Consider the following 24,962-nt stretch of genomic DNA (forward strand, 5'->3'; position numbering starts at 1 on the left):
GAATAGCAGTTGTACCTACTGCAGGAGGTTGTTGTGAGATTTGCAGGAATTAATCCATGCAAGACTTAGAACTCTCTGGCATATGGTAGCTGTCAGTAAAGGCGAGCTAAAACAGTCATAAATTCTGTCCGGTCACGCTACTTCACAAATGCACTGTAACACCATGTTGTAGGCATGACGGCAGCTTCCTGCCTTGTTTTTGATCCACTTTCTTTTCTGTCGTTTAGTCTCACATGCACTACAGGGCTGCAGCCTGCATATATTTTCCTCATAACTCTTAGCTGGATGCTGGCCTGAAAGATCTCAATAAATAACTTTCCTTTGAGATGTAGCGTCATTTGCTATCTGCAAGTATCTGACTTAGGAAACAAGTGTTGTGATTTAGTTTGCCTAGATAGCATTTAATCTTTGCAGTTGATATTTAAGTCCAAAGACTCGTGTGCATTCAGGGAATCAGAAGTCTCTCATTTGTCACCATGTCCCCAGGTGAGAACAAGGTCTGACTCATAGCAGGATGTCAGTAAATACAATATATGCTTCATAAGTGGAGTCCCAAGAGGTGCCCTGTTCATGATGCAGTCAGACCCTATGCCTGGCAGTGGTTATGGGGCATTACCTAGGCTCCACTTGACCTCTGTCTCCTGCCCTGCAGTGACTACCCCAGCAGAAGTCCTTGCTGAAATGTGGCAACATCCCACAAGTTCAAGCTTGTTCTGCATGAAAAGCCCAGATGCGGCTCAGCCATAACATTTAGGGAGAGAGGGTCCCAAGAAGATGTTAGGTAGTGATTAAATTCCTGTAAAAGGTAATGATGGTACCAGGGAATGGAATAGATGGAAAGGTTTGTCCCCCTAAACCTCAGAGCCGTTCAGTAGTGCAGGGGGCCAGGGGGCTGACCTCCATGCCTGTAACAAAGGCTGAGATCACAGACATCAGAGACGAAAGAAGGCTGTCTCATCGCGGAGGGAGGTTTGGTCACAGCCAGTCTTTGAAAGCGTCCCTTCTGGCTTTAAGAGTTGAAGATTTTGTAGAAATCAGTAGCTCAGAAACTTGGGTTCTCTTTTGGACTCACCTGTGCATTTTTTGACCTATCTACTCAAACGATTTGGGAGTTCTTTTCATTAGCATTTCGACCAAGGAACAGGCGTGGGGAAGTACATGGAGTTGAAACTCTTATGAGGCAGTTTATCTGCTTTGCTCTAAGAAGGATGGAATTGACTCTTGAGCCTGAATTAGGTTCGTAGGACCATTTCTCATTTTAATTGCCCCTTCGTGCCTCTGTGCCCACTGACCACCCAGCACTGGCAGGAGAGCATTTTTTGGGTTTTTTTTTTTTAATTTCTGTGCAGATGCTAATGTTCCAAAACTAATTTCATAGAACTCACTTATATTGAGATAGGCAAGTACGTCAGAATTAATGGTAAGGGGAGCTACTTGAATAGCATTCACTTGAAAAAAAAAAAAGTGATAGATTCCTGTGTTGGATTTTTTGTGATTTTCTTCTTGAACAAGAAATATAAACTCTGGGGTGACAACAGAGGAAGATATGAAAGCAGCCTTGTTTAGCAGAGTCGCCTCCTGCTCTGGGGACTTCTGCCCAGTCACTCGGGGGGTTCCCTGCAGAGGCAGGACTCAGCCACCCCAGGTTTGTGTCTTTTCCTGGAGCATTTCCCGAGGGATGGTCTGCTCCTCGCAGGCCTTGGGAGTCGTGGAGGAGGAGTGGGGTATGTGTGTGCGGGGCCTCTTCCTTCCCGTGGAGGCTGATGACACAGGGGCTGGCCTGGCCCTAACCCTCCTCCTTGTCCCCCCAGCCTTTCCGCTGCGCCCACTGCCATTACTCATGCAACATCTCGGGCTCCCTGAAGCGGCACTACAACCGGAAGCACCCCAACGAGGAGTACAGCAACGTGGGCACCGGGGAGCTGGCGGCCGACGCGCTCATCCAGCAAGGTAGGCGAGCGGCTGTGCCCCTGTGCCTGGCCAGGCCCCCTGGGGCAGCTCTGCGACCTCCCTCAGCACGACCCGCACATTCCTGGTCATCACTGTTCGCTTCCTCCTCCTCCCTGTGAGTTGTCAGTGTTACTTGCGGCTAGGACCATATTACAGCAACCTTAATGGAAACCTTAGGGCTTCCCCAGTGGCTCAGATGGTAAAGAATCTGCCTGCATTGTGGGAGACCTGGTTTCAATCCCTGGGTCAGGAAGATCCCTTGGAGAAGGGAATGGCAACCCACTCCAATATTCTTGTCTGGAGAATTCCATGGACAGAGGAGCCTGGCGGGCTATAGTCCATGGGATCTCAGAGTCAGACACAACTGAGCAGCTAACACTTTCACTTTTGATGAAAATCTTAAACAAAAAAAGTGATCACTTATCCACACATTTTACCGACCCTTCCCATAACATTCATTTATCGGTACAGTCATCCCTCAGTATCGGCAGGGGATCAGTTCCAGGACCCTCATGGGTCCCACAGTCTGAGGATGCTCAAGTCACTTGTGTAAAATGGCAGAGAACAGTTGGTGTCTGCATTTTCAGCCCACATAGGATGTGGAACCTGGGGGTTCAAAGGGTCAACTGTATGGCCATCTGTCCTTAGTCCATGCACACATTTGAACAAATGAAAGTTCATGGCTAACTTTCTTTACTTAACGTTGATTAACACACACAGTTTGTTTTCCTTTTTTACACTGTCTTCCTACTTTAACTTCTAAGGGCCTTTTGCAATACAGCATGAAGCGGGAGCACCCCACTTTATTTATTTTAAATATTTATTTACTTTGCCTTTTTGGCTGCGTTGCGTCTCAGTTGTAGCACACAGGCTCAGTAGTTGGGCACACGGGCTTAGCTGCCCCGAGTCATGTACGATCTTAGTACAATCAGGGATAGAACCCCTGTCCCCTGCATTGGAAGGTAGAGTCTTAACCACCAGACCACCAGGAAAGTCCCACCCTACTATATTTAACCATGCTCCTGTTGTTGAACATTCTAGGGTTTCTAGATTTTTCTCTTCTTGCAATTATGAATAGCACTATATTAAGCACATTATGGGTGGGGTTCTTTATCCAAAAATATTTGAGTACTCAAATTACATATTCCTCCTGAAAAGAAGAAATGATTTAGAACATTTAAACTAAAGAGATTGAGTGAAAACTCGAGTATCTGAAAAGTTTGGGGGTTTTTCAATACATGGTCACATTTCCATTTGCAAGGGTTTAGCTCACATGCTGTTGCTACCTAGAAACGCTGTTGTATTTTCATCTGTGCTCCGGTAATTCAGCTGAAAAGTGATTGCAGAGTGTAGTGTGTCAGTGGTTGCTCTTCTCTGGATCCTGTGACTCTTTGAAGCTGAAGACCATTTTAGAAACCTATCCCCTCCCCGCTTCCCTGGCCCTGGTGCGTGAAGCTCCACTTGCTGTAACCACCATGAATGGCGTCCTAATGTGAAACAAATGAATTGACTGTATCCTTCAGCACTTCCGGTGACAGGGCTGACGTCTGGAAATAGACGAGCAGCAGAAAACTCTCGGATAATTTTAAGTCATCCAACTGGGATAATGGGAGCATGTGCCTGGTGTTGGTATTAAAGGCAGTTTCTAGGAGTTGGAGGGCAGGCCAGTGCGTTGCCATTTGGGCCGGTTACCTACCCTCCATTGGCGGCCCCGAACCTCACGGGGAGCTCACAGCCACCATCACACAGGATTGCGGGAGGATGAAACGAGAACACTTGAGTGTCGGGCACTCAGTACATTTGCATTCCTTTCTTTTGTATTTTTTTTTTCTAAAACTATGCTAAGGCTTCTAGAGCTGGTGTATCATTTTTGAGGACCCCGCTGTCCAGGAATCACAGAAGAGAGGGTGGATTGCCTTCAGAAGTTCAGTTGTCACTCAGTCATGTCTGACTCTTTTTGACCCCATGGACTGCAGCATGCCAGGCTTCTCTGTCCATCACCAGCTCCCAGAGCTTACTCAAACTCATGTCCATCCAGTCGGTGATGCCATCCAACCATCTCATCCTCTGTCCTCCCCTTTTCCTGGGTTGCCTTTGAGTCACAATAAATAATTGGAGTACAGGGCTAGTGACTCATTTCAACATCCTTCACACTCTTAGGCTGGATGGCGGGAAATAGACATTTACTTGGTCATGGGAACAGGTGTGGGGATCTGATTGATGCCTCTGTCATAGTTCCCTGCTTCCAGACTTTCATCACTACCTTGCACAAAACGTGCTGAGGTCAAGTTGCTTCATGCCCTACAATTTCTTCATGCCCTAAGTTAACTTTCTAACTTGCTCTATAAGCAGTTGGCATTCCCTGACAGGGTCTGGGTTTTCTAATTTTGAAGGGCTATTTTTGGCCTTCATGTGTGTGTTTATGTATTTTTGCTGTGCCCCCATCAAGAGACTCTCCTGGAAGGAAGCAACGGAATGTGTTTTGGCTCATAGGAGACACCGTGCCTCTGTGTCTTGGCAGGAGAACTGTCTCTGAAATCCGAGAGCTGGTTGAGGATTAGTGCAGCTCAGAGCCCTCAAGAGCACACAGCTCTCGCTGACCTTAGGTCTGAGGGAGAGAAGGAGAGAGGAAGAAGATGGGGCTGAATAAAAAGAATCATAATGCTGAGTTGTTTGGGATTACTCACTGGGACTTTTCTCATTTTCTTTTGATTAATTTCATGTAATTCTCCCCATCCTTGTTTGGTTTTATTTTCCTCTTCTACCAACCCCTTAAAAATTATCTTCCTGGGACTTTATAATTTCTTGTTTTGAGATAGAGGAATAGGTCTTAAAATGACATAATAAAAAAACCACATATATATCTATGACCAATTCATATTGATGTATGGAAGAAACATATCGTAAAGTAATTATCCTCCGAATAAATAAATTAAAAAGTATTTCTAAAATTAAAAAATCATACATGTAGTTTTCTCAAAATGATGTTGCAGTCTCCTGAAACCAAGTGCAGGACTCCTTGTCCGTCCGCTGTGTTGAAACAGTGACACATGGGAGCCGTCGATGGCTGAGAAGGATGGTTCTGCCCCAGGCTCAGGGGTTTGGGGAGGGGGTCCGAGCACTTTTGTAGAGGAGGCGGGGAGAGGACCTAAAAGGCTGAGGTTTCCGCTCCCGGGCAGGTTTCTCAGGGAAGGGACTGTGGTGTTTTTCCTGCAGTTTGGGTCCTTTTCCGTGAACCCTGGAGTGGAGGCTGCTGGGGTGTCCGCCTGTCGTGTTCTGGAAATGTTCACCAGCTGGCTTTCCTGGGGCAGGGGACGGGGTGCTGATACGTAGCGTTTTCCAGTTTCTGTGCTGCGAATATTTCCACTGGGGCCAATTTCAAGCTTTCCATGTGACATCGCTGAGTTGGGCAGGGATGTGCCCAGCCAGCTACTGAGCTGGTTCCCTCTGGCTCCAGCACACGTCTGGTCCCGGGGGCGCAGGCTGCGTGCCAGCCGTGTGCCACCCACGTGCCAGCCATGCCTCAGCCGGAGGCACTTGGACTCCAGTGCTTTTCTGGCAGTTAGACTTGTACTGAATGCTGTATAAATGCTTTATCCGCTGCTTGTGTTTTATCTACTTCTGATATTTTGAAAGCAGATCAATCTCTTGTTTATTCCTCTCTGTCAGTCACTTGTTCATTAATATGGATATGAGGTGTTTTCCCACAAAATATACATTTTCTTGTTGTATCACTTCAGTGGGCCTGCCCCTTTCCTCCTCTGAAAAAGCCTGATGAAGCCAGCTCAGGAGCTGGTTCACTAAAACTAGAGGTTGTGAGAGGCATCAGATGCTTGGTGCTTAGCGTCACAAGCTCTCAGCTTGTTCCCGGAGCTCATGGCCTGGCAACGATGGGCTGGTCCTTTTCCAGGGACCTCATGGCCCTCCTTCAAGTCGCCCCAGGATACTGGCACAAGTCTAGGGTCGGGTGCACAGCCCTGGAGCCCGCTGTGATCCCTGTGGCCCCGGGACCAGTTACTCAGCTTCTCCGAGCATCAGTTTGCAAAGATGAGATCTTATTCTCAAAGATCCCAGACCGTGCCTGATGTCACAGTGCCTGATAAATGGCTCACATTCCCTGTCGTGTTTATTCCATCGCCTTCTTCACAGTGTATCTTAAGCTCATCGTGTTCCCCATGCTGTGCGAGGCACTGGATGTGGTGGCATTTGTAGTCATTCTGGGTTGGGGATGAAGCCTGGGCAGCTCTTCCGTGTTCTGATCATCTAACAGAAAGTATGTGCTCCTTTAACAGGCCCCACGTTGCTATAGGAGAGAAGTTCACTGCTTCTCTCAGGTGGTGAACCTTATCTCAGGTCACTCATTTAAGGAGTCATTGAGCAGGGGCGTAGATAAATGAGATAAGAAAAGATATGAGGAAGAGGGCCAGAGAAGGCTTAGTTTGTGGCATCTGCTGAAATCTTTGTGTTGTTTTGAACAGTTATATTAAGATTGTAAACACGTATATCCATACCTTTGATGTACATTCATGTCTTAGTTTTTTCACACCAGATTTGGGGAAAATAGTATAGAAAAAAATCCAGAAACTGTCAGCCAACCCAGGGGTCGAACCCAGGTCTCCTGCATTGCAGGCGGATTCTTTACCGGCTGAGCCACAAGGAAAGCCCAAGAATACTGGAGTGGGTAGCCTATCGCTTCTCCAGGGGATCTTCCCAACCCAGGAATCAAACTGGAGTCTCCTGCATTGCAGGTGGATTCTTTACCAACTGAGCTATCAGGGAAACCCTTCCACACTAGATTCGGGAAAATTGTATAGAAAAAAATCCAGAAACTGTCAGCCAACCTAGAGTCCTTTATTTGAATTTTGAACATTTTTATTCTGAAATTGTTTTTATTAGGGCCCAGATCCCATACATTAGTGGAAGATGCTTCCAGTGACGTGATGCTGTGCTGTTGGTTGTTATTTTCCATGTTACCTTATCTCTCATGAGGTTGGCATCATCTTTCCCATTTTAAAATGAGGAGGTACAGAGAGGAGAAAGGACTGGACATCAGCCACACAGTGAACAGGTGATCAGGCCAGACCCGGGTCCTGATTCAGAATGTGGCTTCTCACCACGGATGGGCTACATCCCCTGACGTGAGTCTCAACTGTGCACTTGTTGAGGAGGAAGGAAGGAAGAAGAGGAGGAAGAGGGGGAGGTGTGGTCCTGTTGGGGACTGGTTTGCATTTGCTGGTGGCCACACAAGGTCTCACAAGGACGTGTTGAAAGGTTACACATGCGGGAGCTGTCTGCTTTCTCCTGCTTCTTTGCCTCCAGGTCTGACTGCTAACCTGACCAAGGCTGACTCTAGGGCCTCTCTTTCTCTTTCCAGCCCTTCCCCAGTTGTCCAGAGGATCTCAGATCACCAAGATTTTGAGAAGTGTGTGGGAGGACAGAAGGGATGAGGGAGACCTTGATTAAGCTCTGACTCGGCCTGACCCAGGGTCAAAGGCACTTTGTTTTCCCTCTGCAGTGTTTCCCCGAGTCCGATTTCGTGTTTCACATGTCAATAAAATAAAAGTTCTCTGTGTCCACTTTCCGTTGATAATTAAGCTGCCTTTGGTCCAGTTACCCTTGAACGTCTGTGTTAGTTTCTTATTGCTGCTGTAACAAGTGACCACATGGTTGGTGGTAGTTTAAAACAGCACAGATTTATTATTTTGCCATTCTGAAGGTAAGGAGTCCAAGCTGGTCTCACTGGCTCAAGTCAGGTTTGCTGACAAGTCTGTATTCCTTCTGGAATCTCAATCAGGATGTTTTCTCTTTCCAGCTTCTGGAGGCTGTCTGCAGTCCTTGGCTCTGCCCCCTCCTCCATCTCCAAAGCTGGCAGTCTCTTTGTTAGGTGACGGCACTGGGGTCTGCTGTCCTGCCCACTCTTAGAAGGATCCTTGTGATAACATTAGGCCCGTCCAGATGGTGCAGGATAATAGCCCCATCTCCAGCCCCTTACCTGATCCTTTCTGCCACCTGAGGTTTTATTTTCACATGTTCCAGGGTTTAGGATGTGAATATCTCTGGGGAGCCTGTTATTCTGCTGAGCCCACACTGTCTTTTTTTTTTTTTTCTGCTTTTTATTTTGTACTGGAGTATAGCAGATGACACCACCCTTATGGCAGAACATGAAGAGGAACTAAAAAGCCTCTTGATGAAAGTGAAAGTGGAGAGTGAAAAAGTTGGCTTAAAGCTCAACACTCAGAAAACAAAGATCATGGCATCCGGTCCCATCACTTCATGGGAAATAGATGGGGAAACAGTGGAAACAGTGTCAGACTTTATTTTGGGGGGCTCCAAAATCACTGCAGATGGTGACTGCAGCCATGAAATTAAAAGACGCTTACTCCTTGGAAGAAAAGTTATGACCAACCTAGATAGCATATTGAAAAGCAGAGACATTACTTTGCCGACAAAGGTCTGTCTAGTCAAGGCTATGTTTTTTCCTGTGGTCATGTATGGATGTGAGAGTTGGACTGTGAAGAAGGCTGAGCGCCAAAGAATTGATGCTTTTGAACTGTGGTGTTGGAGAAGACTCTTGAGAGTCCCTTGGACTGCAAGGAGATCCAACCAGTCCATTCTGAAGGAGATCAGTCCTGGGATTTCTTTGAAAGGAATGATGCTAAAGCTGAAACTCCAGTACTTTGGCCACCTCATGCGAAGAGTTGACTCATTGGAAAAGACCCTGATGCTGGGAGGGGATTGGGGGCAGGAGGAGAAGGGGATGACAGAGGATGAGATGGCTGGATGGCATCACTGACTCAATGGACGTGAGTCTGAGTGAACTCCGGGAGTTGGTGATGGACAGGGAGGCCTGGTGTGCTGCAGTTCATGGGGTGGCAAAGAGTCGGACATGACTGAGCGACTGATCTGAACTGAACTGAACTGATAGCTGATTAACAGTGTTGTGGTAGTTTCAGGTGAACAGCGAAGGGACTCGGCCATACATATATGTGTATCTATTCTCTCCTAATCTCCCCTCGCATCCAGGCTGCCACGTGACACTGAGCAGAGAGTTCCCTGTGCTATATAACAGGTCCCTATTGGTTATCCATTTTAAATACAGCAGTGTGTCCATGACCATGCCAGACTCCCTAGTGGTCCCTCCCCTTGGCAACCATAAGTTTGTTTTCTAAGTCTATGAGTCTCTTTCTGTTTTGTAAGTTCATTTGCATCATTTCCTTTTAGATTCCACATATCAGGGATGTCATAAGATATTTCTCCTCCTCTGACTTAATACACCGCCTTTTATAAGGATATAAGCTTTAGCATTTTTGCCTTCATAGGAAAAACAAAAAACCAAGACCCAAGAATTCAAGGAAGTGGTTCTGAGTCATGTGAGCCAAGTGACAAATGCAGATCTCCTGACTGTCCAACCAAGTATCCATGCCATTCTGGGAGTTATATTATTGAAAATGAAATTGAATTTTCAATAACGTCAGCCGCTGCAAAGGAGTGAAAATAGTTTACTTGAAATTCCTCTGGAATAGATTGAATTTCGAAAAGAACAAAAGATGCCATGATGGAGTTTCCGAATTGCTCCTGAAATTCTGTCCTTTGGCTTGGTTCGTCTTTCCTTATGAGGAAGATTGCAACTTGCAGGGAGGGGGGGTTGTGGTTTTTATGGGGTGCACTTAATATCAGGGCTGCAAGGAAACTCACTAGGTCTCCCCGTGACCTTTGCCAAGTGTTGCCTAAGCATTTAATGAATTGAAATGGAAATTAATTTTTCTCGGCTTTGATGTCAATTACCTGGCATAGTTACACCTTCCGTCTAGATTACACATTTCCATTTGTTGTTCTTTAATTAAAGCCACCGTGATAAAGGTGGGAGTTTTAATTAGTGTGGGGGCATTCTCATATTAATTTTAATTTAAGCATGATATCAGGATGTTTTTTCTCCCTAAATTAGTTTCCATTAAAGAACAGCCCAGAAGGAATCCTTAATTTCATTTTAAAGCCTAAATTTAACCTTCGGTAGTTTGTTTGTGTTCATTGCCACAGATTAAGTCTTTATAGAACCAACGTCAGCTTAACCCAGAGACAAGGTAGTGGTTCTCCTGCCTTGGAGGGTTTTAAAAGATGATTGTAAGAAAATGCATCATTTTAGATGATGAACAAGCAATAACAAAGAAGAACTAAGTTTAATTATCCTCCAGGCAAGAAAGAACAAGCTCATTTGATTTTGCCTAAAAAAGTGCAGTGTGTTTGAGTTTCGGAAAAACAACTGTCTGAGCTGCCTTTTCTGTAGAATGTTCTAGAAGTTCAGGATTTGGTAACTGTTGCCGGTCTCTGTGGGCTTCCCAGGTGACGTTAGTGGTAAAGAACCTGCCTGCCAAGGCAGAAGACAAAAGAGACACAGGTTTGTTTTGACCCCTGGGTTTGGGAAGATCCCCTGGAGGAGGACACGGCAATATTCTTGCATGGAGGATCCCATGGACAGAGGAGCCTGGCAGGCTGTGGTCCATAGTGTCACAAAGAGTTGGACACAGCAGAGCAGCTGAGCACTCGCACGCATGCACGGTCTGTGCTGGCTCTGCCCGCTGTCTCTGTTGTACCTGCTGTGCTGCTCTGTGCTCGCCCAGCGTGGAAAGGCCAAGGTTCAAGGGATTGTGCCGTCAGCCACCTGGGTTAGCTTCCATTCCCACTAATTCCTGTTCTGGCTATGAAGGGAAGCCGGTGGAGGGGCTTACACCTATGAGAGATGTGATTTCAGCTGAGTTTTTAAGACCAGCCGTTGTGCTGGGTGGAGAGCAGACCCACTGTGGCTGTGGGAGACCAGTTAGAGGCCTTCTGTTCCCATCTCACTGCCCTGGCCCCTCGGGTGCAGGCCTGATGCTGCTAGCGCTTGGCCCGACTCTGGCCTGCTCAACGTCCGGTAGATTAGAGGCCTGATGTGGGGCTTCTCTGGTGCTTCAGATGATAAAGAACCCATGTGCCAACGTAGGAAATGCGGGTTCGATCCCTGCATTGGGAAGATCCCCTGGAGGAGGAAATGGCAACCACTCCAGTATTCTTGCCTGGAGAATCCCATGGACGGAGGAGCCTGATCGGCTACAGTCCATGGGGTTGCAAAGAGTTGGATGCACCTGAGCAGAACACACAGCACTGCTGGGGCTGCAGCTGGCCTCCCGGGGGACGAGTCTGCTTCTGAAAGCACTCCTGCTCAGTCGCTTCCCTGTACTAACACTTAGGTTAAACTGACACCGCATTCATTGTAAACCAACTGTGCTTCAGATGAACAAACAAACAAATGATTTTTGTCCAGCTCCAAATTTAGTTACTGCTTCTGATAAAATTTTAGATAGTCTTTGTATGACTCTCAGTTTTTTCTTTTTAATTCTAGAGTTTTATATTCTCTTAATTAAAACATGCAGGTACTTCCTGGAGCATTTGTCAAATTTAATCAGTTAAATAAATAGTGACATTTCAGGATGTAACCCGCTTTTTCATTTGTCCTTTACGGGGATATTCAAGTGGGGATTTATATCCCTGGCTTCACTTCTGACATGAAGGAGGCTGAGCATCTGGCCCTCTGTCTTAGTGTTTTGGGACAAAAGAGATTGAGAAGCGCAACCGTTGTCCTTCAGTTACTTTTCGCTTCTAAATTATTTGTTATTTTCAAATAAAAATGTGAAAAAATGATTTAAGCCACTGTATCCACTCAGCCAAAGGAATATTACTCATCTTGACTCTCTGTCACCTAAAATATTAAATGTGTATTAGATTCTCTGCAAATTCTGATTCAATAAATGAAAAGACATGCATTAAGTTTTAAAATCTCTGCCCGGAAAAACATATTGAACTGCTGCTATTCTGTTTACTAGTAGAGTAAGCTTGGATTGAAAGTAAATACTGGAGATGAACGCATCTCTTAGGTTTGAGGCATGTGGACGGAAGGCTGTGAGCGCGTTCTTACCTGTGTCTGTGCTTCCAGGCGGTTTGAAGTGTCCAGTGTGCAGCTTCGTCTATGGCACCAAATGGGAGTTCAACAGGCACCTGAAGAACAAGCATGGCCTGAAGTTGGTGGAGAGCGAAGGAGACCCCAAGTGGGAGGTACTTTTGAAAGCTTGGTCTTGATCGTGACTTTCCTCAGCACAGACAACAAACCAGGCAAGCCCGGTGCCGTTCCTTGGAGCAATGGGTTTTCTGGTGGGAAACTTGGACGTCTTTTCGAACCCCGTCTCCTGTCTGATGGGGGTGTACTGGATGAGGTCCAGGCCACGCATGTGACTTCTTACGCTGAGTTGTGTTGCGCCTGGTTTGTGAATGAATGTCTGCATTGGGCTCACTGATACCTTTACTTCTGTTATCTTGAATCCAGAGTTTCAGAAACTGCATCTGGAAGAACAATGCTTGACAGTATATATTGTTAGTCCCCACCCCGAGAACAGAGAAGGGCCCCGCCTGCTGATTTTAGATCCTCGTCTCCCTCAGCTGAAGGCAGGCGGTCCTACCTGTCACCTTTGTTTCCAGTCAGATGTTGGAGCCAGTTTCCTGGCTGGATTCTATAAAAGCCAGTAGCTGTATTTTGTAAGCCAGTAGCTATTTCTCTTTTCAGGTACCAGGGGTCACTGCCAAATTGCGGTTTACCTGAGGCGGAGTTTCTCAAACTCAGTGCTGCTGAGATTATGATCTGGACAGTTCTTTGTTGCAGAGGGCTACGCTCCACATTTTAGAGTGTTTAGGAGCGTCGTTGACCTCTGCCCATGAGGATCCACCAGCACAGCCAGTTGTGAAAACCAGACAGAAAGCACAGACACTGCCAGGTTCCCCAGGAGTCACAATGGCCCTCAGTTGAGGACCACTTCTGAGGAGTTTCTGTCATATCAGAGTATCCAGTGGGTTTACTGCAGTTAAGAGTAAGGGCTCAGAAACAAATCCAATGACAATGTGGGGGTTGTTTCAGAAAGCAAGGGAAGGGTTGTCCAGTGGGAGGGAATGTGTTAATCTGTTAACATAACCCATCATAGTATCAGAACTAGGGAGAAAACTGAAAGGATCATCTTCATGGATGGAGAAAAGGCATTTGAAAAAATTCCACATCCACTGATTAAAAACAGTCAATAAAGCAGAATTTGATGCGTACATCTTTAAGACAAAAAACAAAATATATGTGTTTCAGATCAAGAGCCAACATCTTGAGTTTCTTATTAGATTTGGGAACAAGATGAGGATGCCCTAGGGGCTCCAGTCTTTTAACATCATGGGAGGCCTCAGCTGGCATGTTGGACAAGGTAGAGTAAATAGAGATGTAAGAATCAGAAAAGAAATGAAATATCTCTGTAGATACAGGATTATGTTTTTGAAAATCTAAGAATGAATGAAAATCTACTACACATGATAAGCAGCAGATTAAAACATCAATATACAATAATCAATGGCTTTTATAGAGAGAGAACCTAGAACAAAATAGCAGAGATTTAAATGTGAAAAAAGAGATATTTTACAAATACCAGAAGAAAACATAAGTGAATCTATTTGTAAATTGAGAATGTGGAGAACTTCCTAACTATAACTCAAAATCCAGATTTAATTAGGAAAATGATTGAAAACAAATTAACCACATGAAAAACATTTTAAAAATCTTATGTAAAAGAACTCATAGAGGGGCAAATGACACACAAAAAAAGTATTTTCAGTCATATCATAGAAAAAAGGTGAATATCTTAATGTTGTAAAAGGCTTCTTCTAGCAATACTGGTGAAAAAGATCAATAGCCCAAAATGCAAGAGATAAGAAAGGTTCAAAGAAAAAGAAATGCAAATGACCTTGGCTGTCTGAAAGCGTGATCAGCCTCACATGTAATAAATGTAATTAAAACTAGACAGAGATAGAATTTCTTACCTATTCAACTGGCAAGAATCCACCAGTTTGACATCATCTCTGCTGGAGAGGCTGAGTAAATAGGCATTCTCATACATTGCTGGTGGGAGTGTAAAACAGTGTGACCTTTATGAAGGGGAATCTAGCAATATCTACTGAAATTACATATGTGCTTCTTTTTCCATTAACTAAACAATCCCACCATTAGAAAACTGTCCCAAGGTTATACTGACAAAAATGAGGGAAGGTGTCTACACAAGGCTGTTTATTACAACTCTGTTAATGTAGTATGTGAAGAGAGACTGTGTGTGCATATACACCAATAGATTGATGCAGAAATAACTCCAAATATATGTGTATACATGGTTAGTATACATGCATGTAGACTTCCCTGGTGGCTCAGATGGTAAAGCTTCTGCCTATAATGTGGAAGACCTGGATTCGATCCCTGGGTCAAGAAGATCCTCTGGAGAAGGAAATGGCAACCCACTCCAGTATTCGTGCCTGAAAAATCCCATGGCCAGAGGAGCCTGGTGGGCTATAGTCCATAGGGTTGCAGAGTCGGACACAACTGAGTGACTAAACTTTAAACTTTATACATGCATGTATTTCTTAGCTTTTTGTGCTAAGAGGACCTAGAAACAGTGACCCCAACTGGCAATGAGCACACCTAGTCTCCAGGTCTTGGTTTCTAACAGGATTCTCCAAGAAGAGGAACCAGGGTCCCTTGGAAAAAGTGGTTGACTTCAGGGCAGAGGCAGAAATTACGGAAGGTGATCCTGGAGCATTTTGCAGTGCTGGAAAGTAACACCAGTGTGCTCCACAAAAGTAAGAGAAGTGTGTCAAAATGGCACAGGAGACAACCCGGAGAGTTCCTAGCCGTTCTTTCTCCAGGGCTTCTTCCCAACCCAGGAATCAAACCCAGGTCTCCCGCATTGCAGGCAGATTCTTTACCAGCTGAGCCACTAGGGAAGCCCAAGAATACTGGAGTGGGTAGCCTATCGCTTCTCCAGGGGATCTTCCTGACCCAGGAATTGAACTGGGGTCTGCTGCATTGCAGGCAGTTTCTTTACCAGCTGAATGACCAGGAAATCCCCTAGAGAGTTCCTAATGGCCCCAAACTGGAACAATTTGAGTAACAAAGTAAATCATGATAGTATTGGACTAAAAAAATCACTCAAAGCATAGAGTAAATATCTCTGCATCCATACTGATAAATGATTGAATAAATAGTAGAGAAAGAACAGTTCTTACTACAGAATAATTCTGATCAATAGATCTAGAAAGTGGGGGAAATAGAAAATTACCATTAGAACACCACAGTAATAATTACAGTAGCCAAGGTCCATTGATGAATGCCGGAATTAGTCAACAGAAGTTTTGAGGAGAAATAGAGTATTGATGTAACCTCAAAATATCTCCCCCTAAATAATCATGAATTTACAGGGAAAAGTAGTAACATCACAGTTCAGACACCTGGCCAACACCACCTTAGCCACCCGACCGAGGTCAGAATTCTCGGTAGTGAGACAGAGTGACATCATGTACCGCACCCCGCCCCCCCGCCCCCGGCGTGATGCAATCAGAAGGGCCGTCATCACACCATTTGGATTCATGTGATGGTTTATTGTGATTAGGTAGGGGCCGAGGATTGTTGGAAGATTATTGATGGCCCTTCTGATTTTATATAACAATAAAAACAAAACTGAACTTTAAAAAAGCAAGCCCTGAAAATTAAGAGTAGAATGAAATCAAGGATCTAAACTATATGTCAAAGCGATGGCAGAACTACATAGAGAAGAAATATTTTAAGAGATTTTAAGATAGAAATTGGATTGTTCCTCCCCAGTGGAATAGAACCTAAGGGTGAAAGGAACTGGCAAAAAAAATACTGTTCTCAGTTATTCCACCAGCAGCGGTTGGTATTGTTACTCTAAGGCTGTTGTTAGTATTTGCAGAGTGGAGTGAAGCACATCAAATGTGTTTAAATCCATGAGTTTATAATAATCCTGGGAGAAAACTCCTTAGTTACCTGTGCAGAGTAATAGTGAATCAACTCTATTTTGATAAATAAAATTGTTACTTTGGTAAGGCTCAGAGTCTAACAATTATTCTACCTCATCGAAACAAACCGTATCTCAGAATAACCGAATGTTGGAGGAGAGAGATTTCTTTGTGTAGAAGTATTCCAGCCAACAAGTGAAGGTTTTCATGACTTCTGTTTTACAACCCTCCACTGGCATCGTGGGTCTAGCCATGACCGTCAGTCTCCTGCCAACACAGCAAAAACAGGAACGCTCAGTCACGGAGTGTCTCCTGATGGAGGTACACGGTGTTACCGTGGGGTCCTCCTGCCTCCTGATCGCCTGATTTAAGCTTCCACGTCTGACTGTCAGTGAACACACTCAGTGGTTCCCTGGTGGTGCAGACAGCAGAATCCAGGCTGTTGGAAACTCTGACGGCAAGCGACCACTTTTCACAATGAAACCATAAGCAGAGGAGAAAGAGTGGAAGGAGAGCCTATAAATGCAAGTGTTATGAGACTTTTATCAGGCAGTTCTAATACATGGATTTCAATAACTTAAGTACGACTTGTGGGATTAAGTTGTGAAAAAATGAGTTGGGGAAATTAGAATAGCACTTAGGGATGTGAAGTCATTCAGGAATCAGTGTTAAGTGTTCTGAGTGTGATGGCGGTGCTGTAGTTCTGGTTTGAAAGAGTTTTATCTTTCAGAGGTGCATTCTGAAATATTTAAATCGATGTGACGTCTGCATTTGCTTCAAAGTCAAAGGGCCGTTGTGTGGAGCGTGGAGGGGGCATCAGCAAAAGCGGACTGGCCGTGAGGTGGTGACTGCTGAAGTGGTGCTGTGAGCATGGAGGCTCGCTTCTCTGTCTTGTGTGTGTGTGACATTTTCTATAAGAAAATTTAAGGAATGTGGACTTCAAAAGACTTCCTTGCAATTTCCTGGCTCTTCCTGTAAACAGTTTGACCTTGAGCCATTGCTTGTCGAACCTCTGTGACCGCTGTGTTCTAATGTCTGTGGTGAGGCTCCTGCCACTCAAGAGGTCAAAAGGATTGAGAGACAGGATGTATGAAATGCCAGGGTTACTGTCTAGTCCCCAGCAGGTCCTCTGTGCGGCGGCGATGGTGTCAGCAACATCACCATCTATGGAAATCCTCTGGTACTTCAAGTCCATACTTGCAGGGCTTTGCTCTCTGTTAACAAATAGACATGGAATGCTGGTTCCTGATGTAAACAGCATCTCTTCTGGCCAGCTGGTGCTTCTGTTCGTGCAGTCATGCCCCTCTCCTCTGAAGACCTGGCTTCTTACAGATCTTGACACCTTCAGCAGAGCTGTGACTCTACAAATACAGTTGACACAAAGTCACCTACTAGACTCCAGAAGTACGACAGTTGAGCAGCCAAGACGCTGGCCAGGGGTGGTCCCCGAGTGATGACAGGCTGCCTGTACTAGCCATCACGCTGTTGCCAGGCTCCCTGGAGTGCCCTGCAAAGCACTGCCTTCCCACAGATGGTTATTACAGAGAGTACCCCAAAGCCGGGGAGCCGTGCCACGCCCTTCCTGTTCATCACAGGCTGAGATCCAATTCGTGTTGGCCACAATGTTGCCTAATGGTACTTATAAGGAAGCATGCTTCTTTTTGTTCATTTATGCGTTCATCAGATACTCATTGGGTGTCTACTAAATGTCAGGCTGGAAATGAACTAAATGAACTTGACCACTTGGCTGTAAAAGAATAATCACATTCTATTCTGAGCCTTTGTGAATAGCTGATAAGTGCTTACAGAGTATGATAACTTTGGCTCCTATAAATTGTGTGTAAAATCTCCTTTTCGTTCTTCTTTATTGGTGACATTCATGCTTGCCTGCCTTCCAGTGCTAGGAAGAGATGATTATGAATATCTAGTTCGTGTGAAACGTCCACCTCTCCTCTCCTTATCGGTGTGAGATTTCTGTAAATGTCCCTTTAGCTTCTTCTTCTCTCATGGGGTCCTGATTCTGCACAGGTGTATCTTCTCTGGTCAGTTGGATTTGTCATACCCATCCTGTAAAAATAAAACGAGCCGCAGACTGCACGAGTAGCTGAGATCTCCTGAGATCTTGCTGTGTGCCGGGACCCATGCTCTAAGCTGGCCAGAGGCTGTGGTGACTGGTCCTCTCCTCCCGTCTACCGCCCCACGCTGTGCCTCCCTCTTGACCTCATGGCGGGAGGCCCCAGGCACAGGGGATCAGAGCAGTGTTGGTGGCAATGGGAGGAGCAGAGCACACATGAGGGTCTCTCTGTGCATCTCATCACTCATTGTGAACAACATCCTCTATTCCCTGCGGCAAGAACGTGTCACCAGAGGCTTTCCTCCAAAGCTGGTTTTAAAGCCTCGGCACTTGGCACAGAGAAGTTTCCTCTTTGGGAGATGGGTTTTTATCGGAGCACTGGTTTCTCAGGGGTGCCAGGCAAATGAGCTGCTGCAGACACATTGCTGGTGTGTGTTTGTTTTGTTTGAATCCATTATCCCGGGGCTTCTGGGGACCTTCTAGGGGCTCTTCTAGGCGGTCCCATCAGTGATTCTGTGTTTTTGTTTAGCCAGCAACAGAAGCTCCCGAGGAGCCTTCCACCCAGTACCTGCACATCGCAGAAGCTGAAGAGGACGTTCAGGGCACACAGGCTGCCGTGGCCGCCCTTCAGGACCTGAGATACACCTCAGAGAGTGGTGAGAGCGCCCCCCGCCTCCCTGACACCTTAGAGCTGGTCTTTGGCAGGCTGAATGAATGAATGAACTTGTGAATGAGTGATGTCCGTCACTCGATCTCCTTCAGCTGCATTGTGCCCTCAGGAGCGCTCTAGCTCTCTGACAACTAGAGATCTCTTACAGAGTCTTCTAGAACAGAGCTGCAGGTGAAGTGGTGCCTCCAAACGGTGTTGCCGGATGTCCACGCATATCGTCACGTCTCTCCCTTCCAAGTGCTAACCAGGCCCACCCTGCTTAGCTTCTGAGATCAGACGAGATTGGGCCCGTTCATGGTGGTATGGCCGTAGACTCATCACGTCTCTGAGCAGCGTGTGGGAAGACGGGTCTTATAGTCCTCACTTCACAAGAGGCAGGAGACTTCCTCCTTGTAAATGGTTGGCTGAGGCTCACCCACTTCTTGGGTGTTGGAGCTGGTCTTGGAATCTAGGTCTCCTAACTTTTTGTTGGAGTGCCATCCCTGTTCCAGGCTCCCTCAGAGTCATCTGTTCTGGGGGGTTTGTTCCAGGGTCTACAGGAGGCAGACGGGGGGCGTGGCTGAGACCGGGGGCAGTCTGCTGGCCTTCCTAACGGCCCCTTATGGACCTGTGGGCCCAGGACTGTCTGCTGTCCAGTTCTTCTGAAAAGCCCCAAGTCAGGATCTTCATGTCAGATGTCATCAATGTCAAATGTTAGATCAATTCAAAAAACAAACCACTGTGCCAGCCTAGTGGCAACTGGGGAATTGGGCTGAGAACACTTTTTCTTAATGCTCTTTAAAAAACAGGAACAGAAGACAAGTTAATATAAGGTGCCTCAGTGCTCTGTGTATGGCGGGACAGGATCAGGCAGGCGGGATTAGAGGAAGCGCACGGTGAAGTCAGACGGTGACAGAAGATGGGAGGGAACTCACCATTTCACCCAGCTCTTAGTCCCTAAGCCCCAGGTGGTAAGAAGGATGCACAGAATGTCCTGTGAGCCGCTGTCTTTGGGGAAGATCCGAGGCCGGCGCCGTGCACACTGCCCAGTGAGCTGGGGTGACCCGGGAGAAACCCCGCAGCCTGTGAGAGCGGCAGGCCCTGCGAATGGGGCGTCCGGGCCCCACCATCAGCGCGGTTCCCAGAGCTGACGCTGTGTCTGCTCGTGTTTCCTTCCCGCACATGCAGTGACTTCATCGAGTGCTCACGCTGGGCTGGGCCAGCTGGAGTCCCCCACGCACACACTCCCTCGCTCCCACACTCCCTCTCTCTTTTGACAGGTTCTCTGTGTCCCCTCCTGACTGTTAGGAAACGATGCAGCTCAGCAGCTGGGCCTCCATTCTGGGTCCTGGCCTCCCTGCACTGCGTCTCCAGCCACCTCAGAGCTGTGCCCGCCTGGGCCAGACTCTGCACGTCTCAGCACGAACTGAATCTGCTCCTCCCCCGCCCAGCACTTTTCCTAGCAACGGCATCTTCATCCTCAGGGTTCAGGCTGTGTGTCACCTCCCGGGAGCCCACCGGACTGTCCTGCGGAGCTCCCTAGTCGCCCCCCTCATATGAAACTGACCAGGGGCTGGAAACAGTGGCTTACCGTCTGTCCCGGTCGCCTGCGAGCCCCGGAAGGAGAAGCGGGGAGGCAGCAGTAGGTCTTTGTCTGAGTTCCTACTGGGAACCGTGTTCCTGGCTGACACTTGGGACTTGATAAATGGTCATTAACAAAGGAAATGGATGAAGAATTAAAAGCTTACTTCCATGCATTTTTTTAAGGGTCAATGTTTTGTTTAGTGTTTGGCTGTTTAGAATGGTTGGCTTCAAGGCGCGCCCTCCCCCCCTCCTCCAGGAGTGTGTGTGTGTGTCTGTTTGTGTGTGAGGTGTGTGCAGGGGACGCTAGGCCTGTGCATGGTGAGCAGGTGCCCACGTCATTGCTTCAGTCATAGGCCATGTCCTACCCTCCGTGTAGAACACAATGAATGCCCTTCTCTCATCTCTTAATGATTCACGTTGGAACGAGGCCCGCAGAAAGCTGTCCAGGAGGATGTAGACATTGGAGGAGACTTCGTACTATTATGCTAACCTGGAGACCAGGCAGTAATTTCCCTCCTGGTGAATTAACGATCGGGGTCAGAGTGGCGTGTTCAGGAGAGTCACAGATGGCCAAGCATATGGTGAAAGCAGGCAGAGTGTGCTCAGTAGCTGTCCTGATGATGTCGATTCCAGGCTTCTGAGATGAGTAAAAGAAAACCCTGATTTAGAAGTCTAAAGACCACCAACTTGACGACTGGGACGTCCTCGCGTGTCCTGCCCGTATCCTGTGTAACTTACCTGGCTCATGCTCACTGGCGCCTCCCACCGTGCTGCAGGGAAACCAGCTCTGCGGTGTGCTTCCCAGGAGTTCTGTTCTGAGAGGCAGCCCTGTGTCCACAAGTTTGCATTCAGAACATCCAGGCTTGAGCCCTGCCCTGTGACGTAGCTGATCCGATGGCCCAAGGCGGGTCTCTTCGATTTTTTGTGGTGAAGTGATTAATTTATAAAGTGGGGATATACCACCACAGTGTCATCTCCTCACAGGTTGTGTGGAGTTTGGAGATGTTCTTACAGGGAGTGTGTTGTGAGCTGTGATGTACCACACACTTTGTTTCTGTGGTCACAGTGAGTGCTTACTGAGAACGCGTGCATCCTTGGAGAAGGCACCACCCAACCATGGCCTCTAGGAAGGCTGCTTCTGCATTCAGTGACCTTCACCGCCCTTGGACTTAACCATCTCCTGTTTGCTTCTTCCTGCTCAGGTGACCGACTTGACCCCACGGCCGTCAACATCCTCCAGCAGATCATCGAGCTGGGCACCGAGACCCACGATGCCACGGCTGTTGCCTCGGTGGTCGCCATGGCACCGGGGACTGTGACCGTCGTGAAGCAGGTAGGACCCGCCCCTTGTCCTTAAATACCGTCTCCCCACACTGCCACACAGCCTCTGCCCCCTGCCCACTTTGGTTTTCAGGGCTGTGACCTACCCGAGGGGGAATTTGGAGTGAAACTGACCTGGGTCTCATACATTCTCTTACTCTTTTTTTTTTTAAGTTATTTATTCTTTCGTTTTTGGCTGTGCTGGGTCTTCTTGCTGTGGCGTGCTTTCTCTAGTTGCAGCGAATGGGAGCTACTCTCTCTCATTTCGGTGTGAGGGCTTCTCACTGAGACGGAGTCTTTTGTTGTGGAGCACGGGCTCTAGAGCACACAGGCTCAGTAGATGCAACTCGCGGGCTTAGTTGCCCTGCGGCACGTGGGATCTTCCCGGACCAGGGGTTGAACCCGTGTCCCCAGCACTGGCAAGCTGATCCTTAACCCCCTGGACCACCAGGGAAGTCCTGTTTTCTTCCTCTTATTACGGGGTTGATTGTATCTGCAAGAGCTCCATATGTTAGGGCCAAGATACTGAGGCAGGTGCATCACCCCTTCCAGAATGAAGTTCTGGAAACTTCATTCCTTTCCTTTCAATGAAAGGAATCCCCAAGTGACACGAGTGTGATGTGGACCCATCTGGACACATCTGTGGTCAAAAGCAGCCTCGGGGCCTAAGACACGATGTCAGTGGAGCAAGGGGCCATAGGGACCGCCAGAGGAGCCAGGAGGGCTTCCAGGGCCTGGCCTTTTAAATACTGAACATCACCTGATGCAGTCAGCACAGAGGATGGCTGAACTAAACGGATGGGAGAGGATGGCCACCGTGTGAGTAGAGGTTACTCCACTTATTGATGGTTGTTACACTGTTTGGCTTGTTTCCTCTCCTGCTAACCTCAGAGGAGACTTCACCATCTGTTAGGATGTGGTGTGCGTCATGATCAGGTCAGCCTGTTTGTCTGTCCATACCTCTCTCTCTACTGCCTCTGGCTTCACTGTACAAGACTTGTAAGCTGGCTTAGGCAAATGCTTAAGAAAACCAACACAGCAAGCACGTCGGAACCAGGGCAGACCCACGGTGTGGTTTAAAATCAAAGTTCAAGTTCGTGGAGAAAGTTGAATGGCAGACTGTAGCATTTTACACGTTATCCATTGTTTTAGCGATTCACTCAGGAAGTGTTTAGTAAGTGCCTGCAGTGTTCTCATTGCTAGCTCTCCAGGAGAGAGCCGACGTTTGCCATCAAAGTGGTTACTCCGGTGGGAAAAAGATCAATAAGACAGAGAGATTGTCACACGGTGAACAAGGGCAGTGGAGAAAAGTAAAATCAGAAAGGGGGAGGGCCGGGGGCTGAGGGAGCGGGGGTGGGGGAGCGGCTGAAGGAGCCGGGGAGGGACGGGGGCTGAGGGAGTGGGGCTGGGGGCTGTTTCATGAAGGGTTGTTGGGACAGGGCTCTGATGTTTGCCCCGAGACCTGGGAGAGGTAGGCTTCACTAGAACAATCCAAGTTCTGCTGTACACGTGGTACCAAGTTTGATAACAACAAGAAGGAAGCATGAAACAGTTAACAGTAGAAGAAGTAAGGTTTTCTTGGCAAATAACAAATAATTTCTTAATGCAGCTCTCTTCTCCCTGAGCGATGTGTTGTTTGTGACTTGCCTTCGATGACTTGGTGGACTTCCCAGTGCTGCCCCCCTGACTGCCCCCCCGGCCCGCCTCTCCCCCCGCCCACCCCCCGCCCACAACCCCCTCGCCGCCCAGGGCCAGGCCACAGCACAAACAGGGAGTTCAGGCTATGGAGCTCCCAGCAGAATTAGTGCATGTGGCTTCAGCTCTGGATTTCCGGCTCCTCAGACAAGACTTAGTGCGTCTAGATGGTCGTTTGAATACTCCACGTGTTTGTACTCCTCCGTTAGCATGCTGTCTCTCAGTGAGACCCCGGGCAGAGGTCAGACAGGACAGCAGGAGTCTGATGTTTCAGGCTGCAGGGGCCGCATGTTCTGCATCGTTGGGAGCAGATTCATAACGGCTCTAGGCCAAATGCTCTCTCAGCTTTTCTTTGTATTTGTTAGATTGCAGTCCTCAGTATGTCTGGTAATCTCTTCTGAAACTCTTCGTCTGTATTGTGGCATGTGACATCCCTAGCTAGACCTGGCCACTTCGGGAAGGGCATCAGGGGACCTTTGGCTGTTGTGGGCATGCCAGATCCTTTGGAGAACTGCAGGGAGGCGCCACCGCTGTGACTCACGACTTCCTTCTAGGAACAGGATGGATTTGCTGCTCCCTGGAGACATGATTTATTGCGCGTCACAGGCGGAGTGGTGATACGCGAGGTTGCGGATGGAGGAAATAGCTTAGCTGTGTTCCGAGGCATTAGGGTGACAGCATGACGAGGGATAAGGCCGATAAGCCTCCGCTGTAGCCCTGTAAAGAGGGATAATGTGTTCGCAGTGGTGGAAAACAGGATGTGAGTCCTGTCTGCCTGGCTGGCACCTGGCACGTCAAGGGCTAACTGGGGGTGTCCCTGGTGGCCCAGACGGTAAAGAATCTGCCTGCAATGCAGGAGACCTGGATTCACTCCCTGGGTGGGGAAGATCCCCTGGAGAAGGGAATGGCTACCCACTCCAGTATTGTGGCCTGGAGAATTCCGTAGACAGAGGAGCCTGGTGGGGATGTGAGTCCTGTTCGCCTGGCTGGCACCTGGAGCTCTAAGGCTGTTGATAAATGATGGATGGGAGAATGGATGGATGGACAGATGGGCAGGGAGGCCTCAGACTGCCCCTGCAATGCCTACAGGAATGCTAAAGGAATGACCTCTCTATTCAGTTGTCTTATTTAAGCTTAAATATAGCTGTTTTTAAAAATTTATTTGGCCACGCCAGTTCCTTATTTGCATTAACGCAGGATCTTTAGTTGCAGCTTGCAGGCAGGATCTAGTTTCTTGACCAGGGATCAAACCCGGGCCCCCTGCATTGGGTGTATGGTGTCTTAGCCACTGGACCACTGGGGATGTCCCAATATAGCTGTTTTTATTACAAAAATCAGTTTCTTTTTAACTAAATTCTGGTTTAGGATTTTCCAGTAGAGAAATCATATCTGTTTACCGAGTGTGCTTAGGCCACTCAGATGTGGACTCTGGGGCACCTGCTGGGAATCCGTGATGTTCCCTTCACCCTGGATTTAGGACTGACTGATTTGATCTCCTTGCTGTCTAAGGTACTCTTAACAATGGTCCATATAATCAAAGCTTTGCTTTTCCCAGAGTCATGTATAGATGTGAGAGTTGGACCATAAAGAAGGCTGAGCACTGAAGAATTGATGCTTTCAAACTGTGGTGCTAGAGAAGACTCTTGAGAGTCCCTTGGACAGCAAGTCAATCCGAAAGGAAATCAACCCTGAATATTCATTGGAAGGACTGATGCTGAAGCTGAAGCTTTAATACTTTGGCCACCCAATGGGAAGTACCAACTCACTGGAAAAAAACCCTGATGCTGGGAAAGATTGACGGCAGGAGGAGGAGGAGGCGACAGAGGA

At 47.4% G+C, this 24,962-nt stretch overlaps 1 protein-coding gene across 3 annotated transcripts in view; it reads left to right on the plus strand.

Annotated features, from left to right (window-relative positions):
- The window catches only part of ZFAT (zinc finger and AT-hook domain containing), a 158,580-nt gene that overhangs the window by 119,632 nt on the left and 13,986 nt on the right, over positions 1-24,962 (plus strand). For all 3 annotated transcript variants that reach the window (XM_070802414.1, XM_019973941.2, XM_070802415.1), the window contains 4 exons: positions 1,812-1,950; positions 11,921-12,039; positions 18,417-18,543; positions 21,323-21,453. In XM_070802414.1, the coding sequence (XP_070658515.1) occupies positions 1,812-1,950; positions 11,921-12,039; positions 18,417-18,543; positions 21,323-21,453 (516 nt within the window). The remainder of the gene's footprint in view (positions 1-1,811; positions 1,951-11,920; positions 12,040-18,416; positions 18,544-21,322; positions 21,454-24,962) is intronic.

The sequence above is a fragment of the Bos indicus genome, chromosome 14 (assembly GCF_029378745.1).
Source record: "Bos indicus isolate NIAB-ARS_2022 breed Sahiwal x Tharparkar chromosome 14, NIAB-ARS_B.indTharparkar_mat_pri_1.0, whole genome shotgun sequence".
Taxonomy (NCBI): Eukaryota; Metazoa; Chordata; class Mammalia; order Artiodactyla; family Bovidae; genus Bos; species Bos indicus.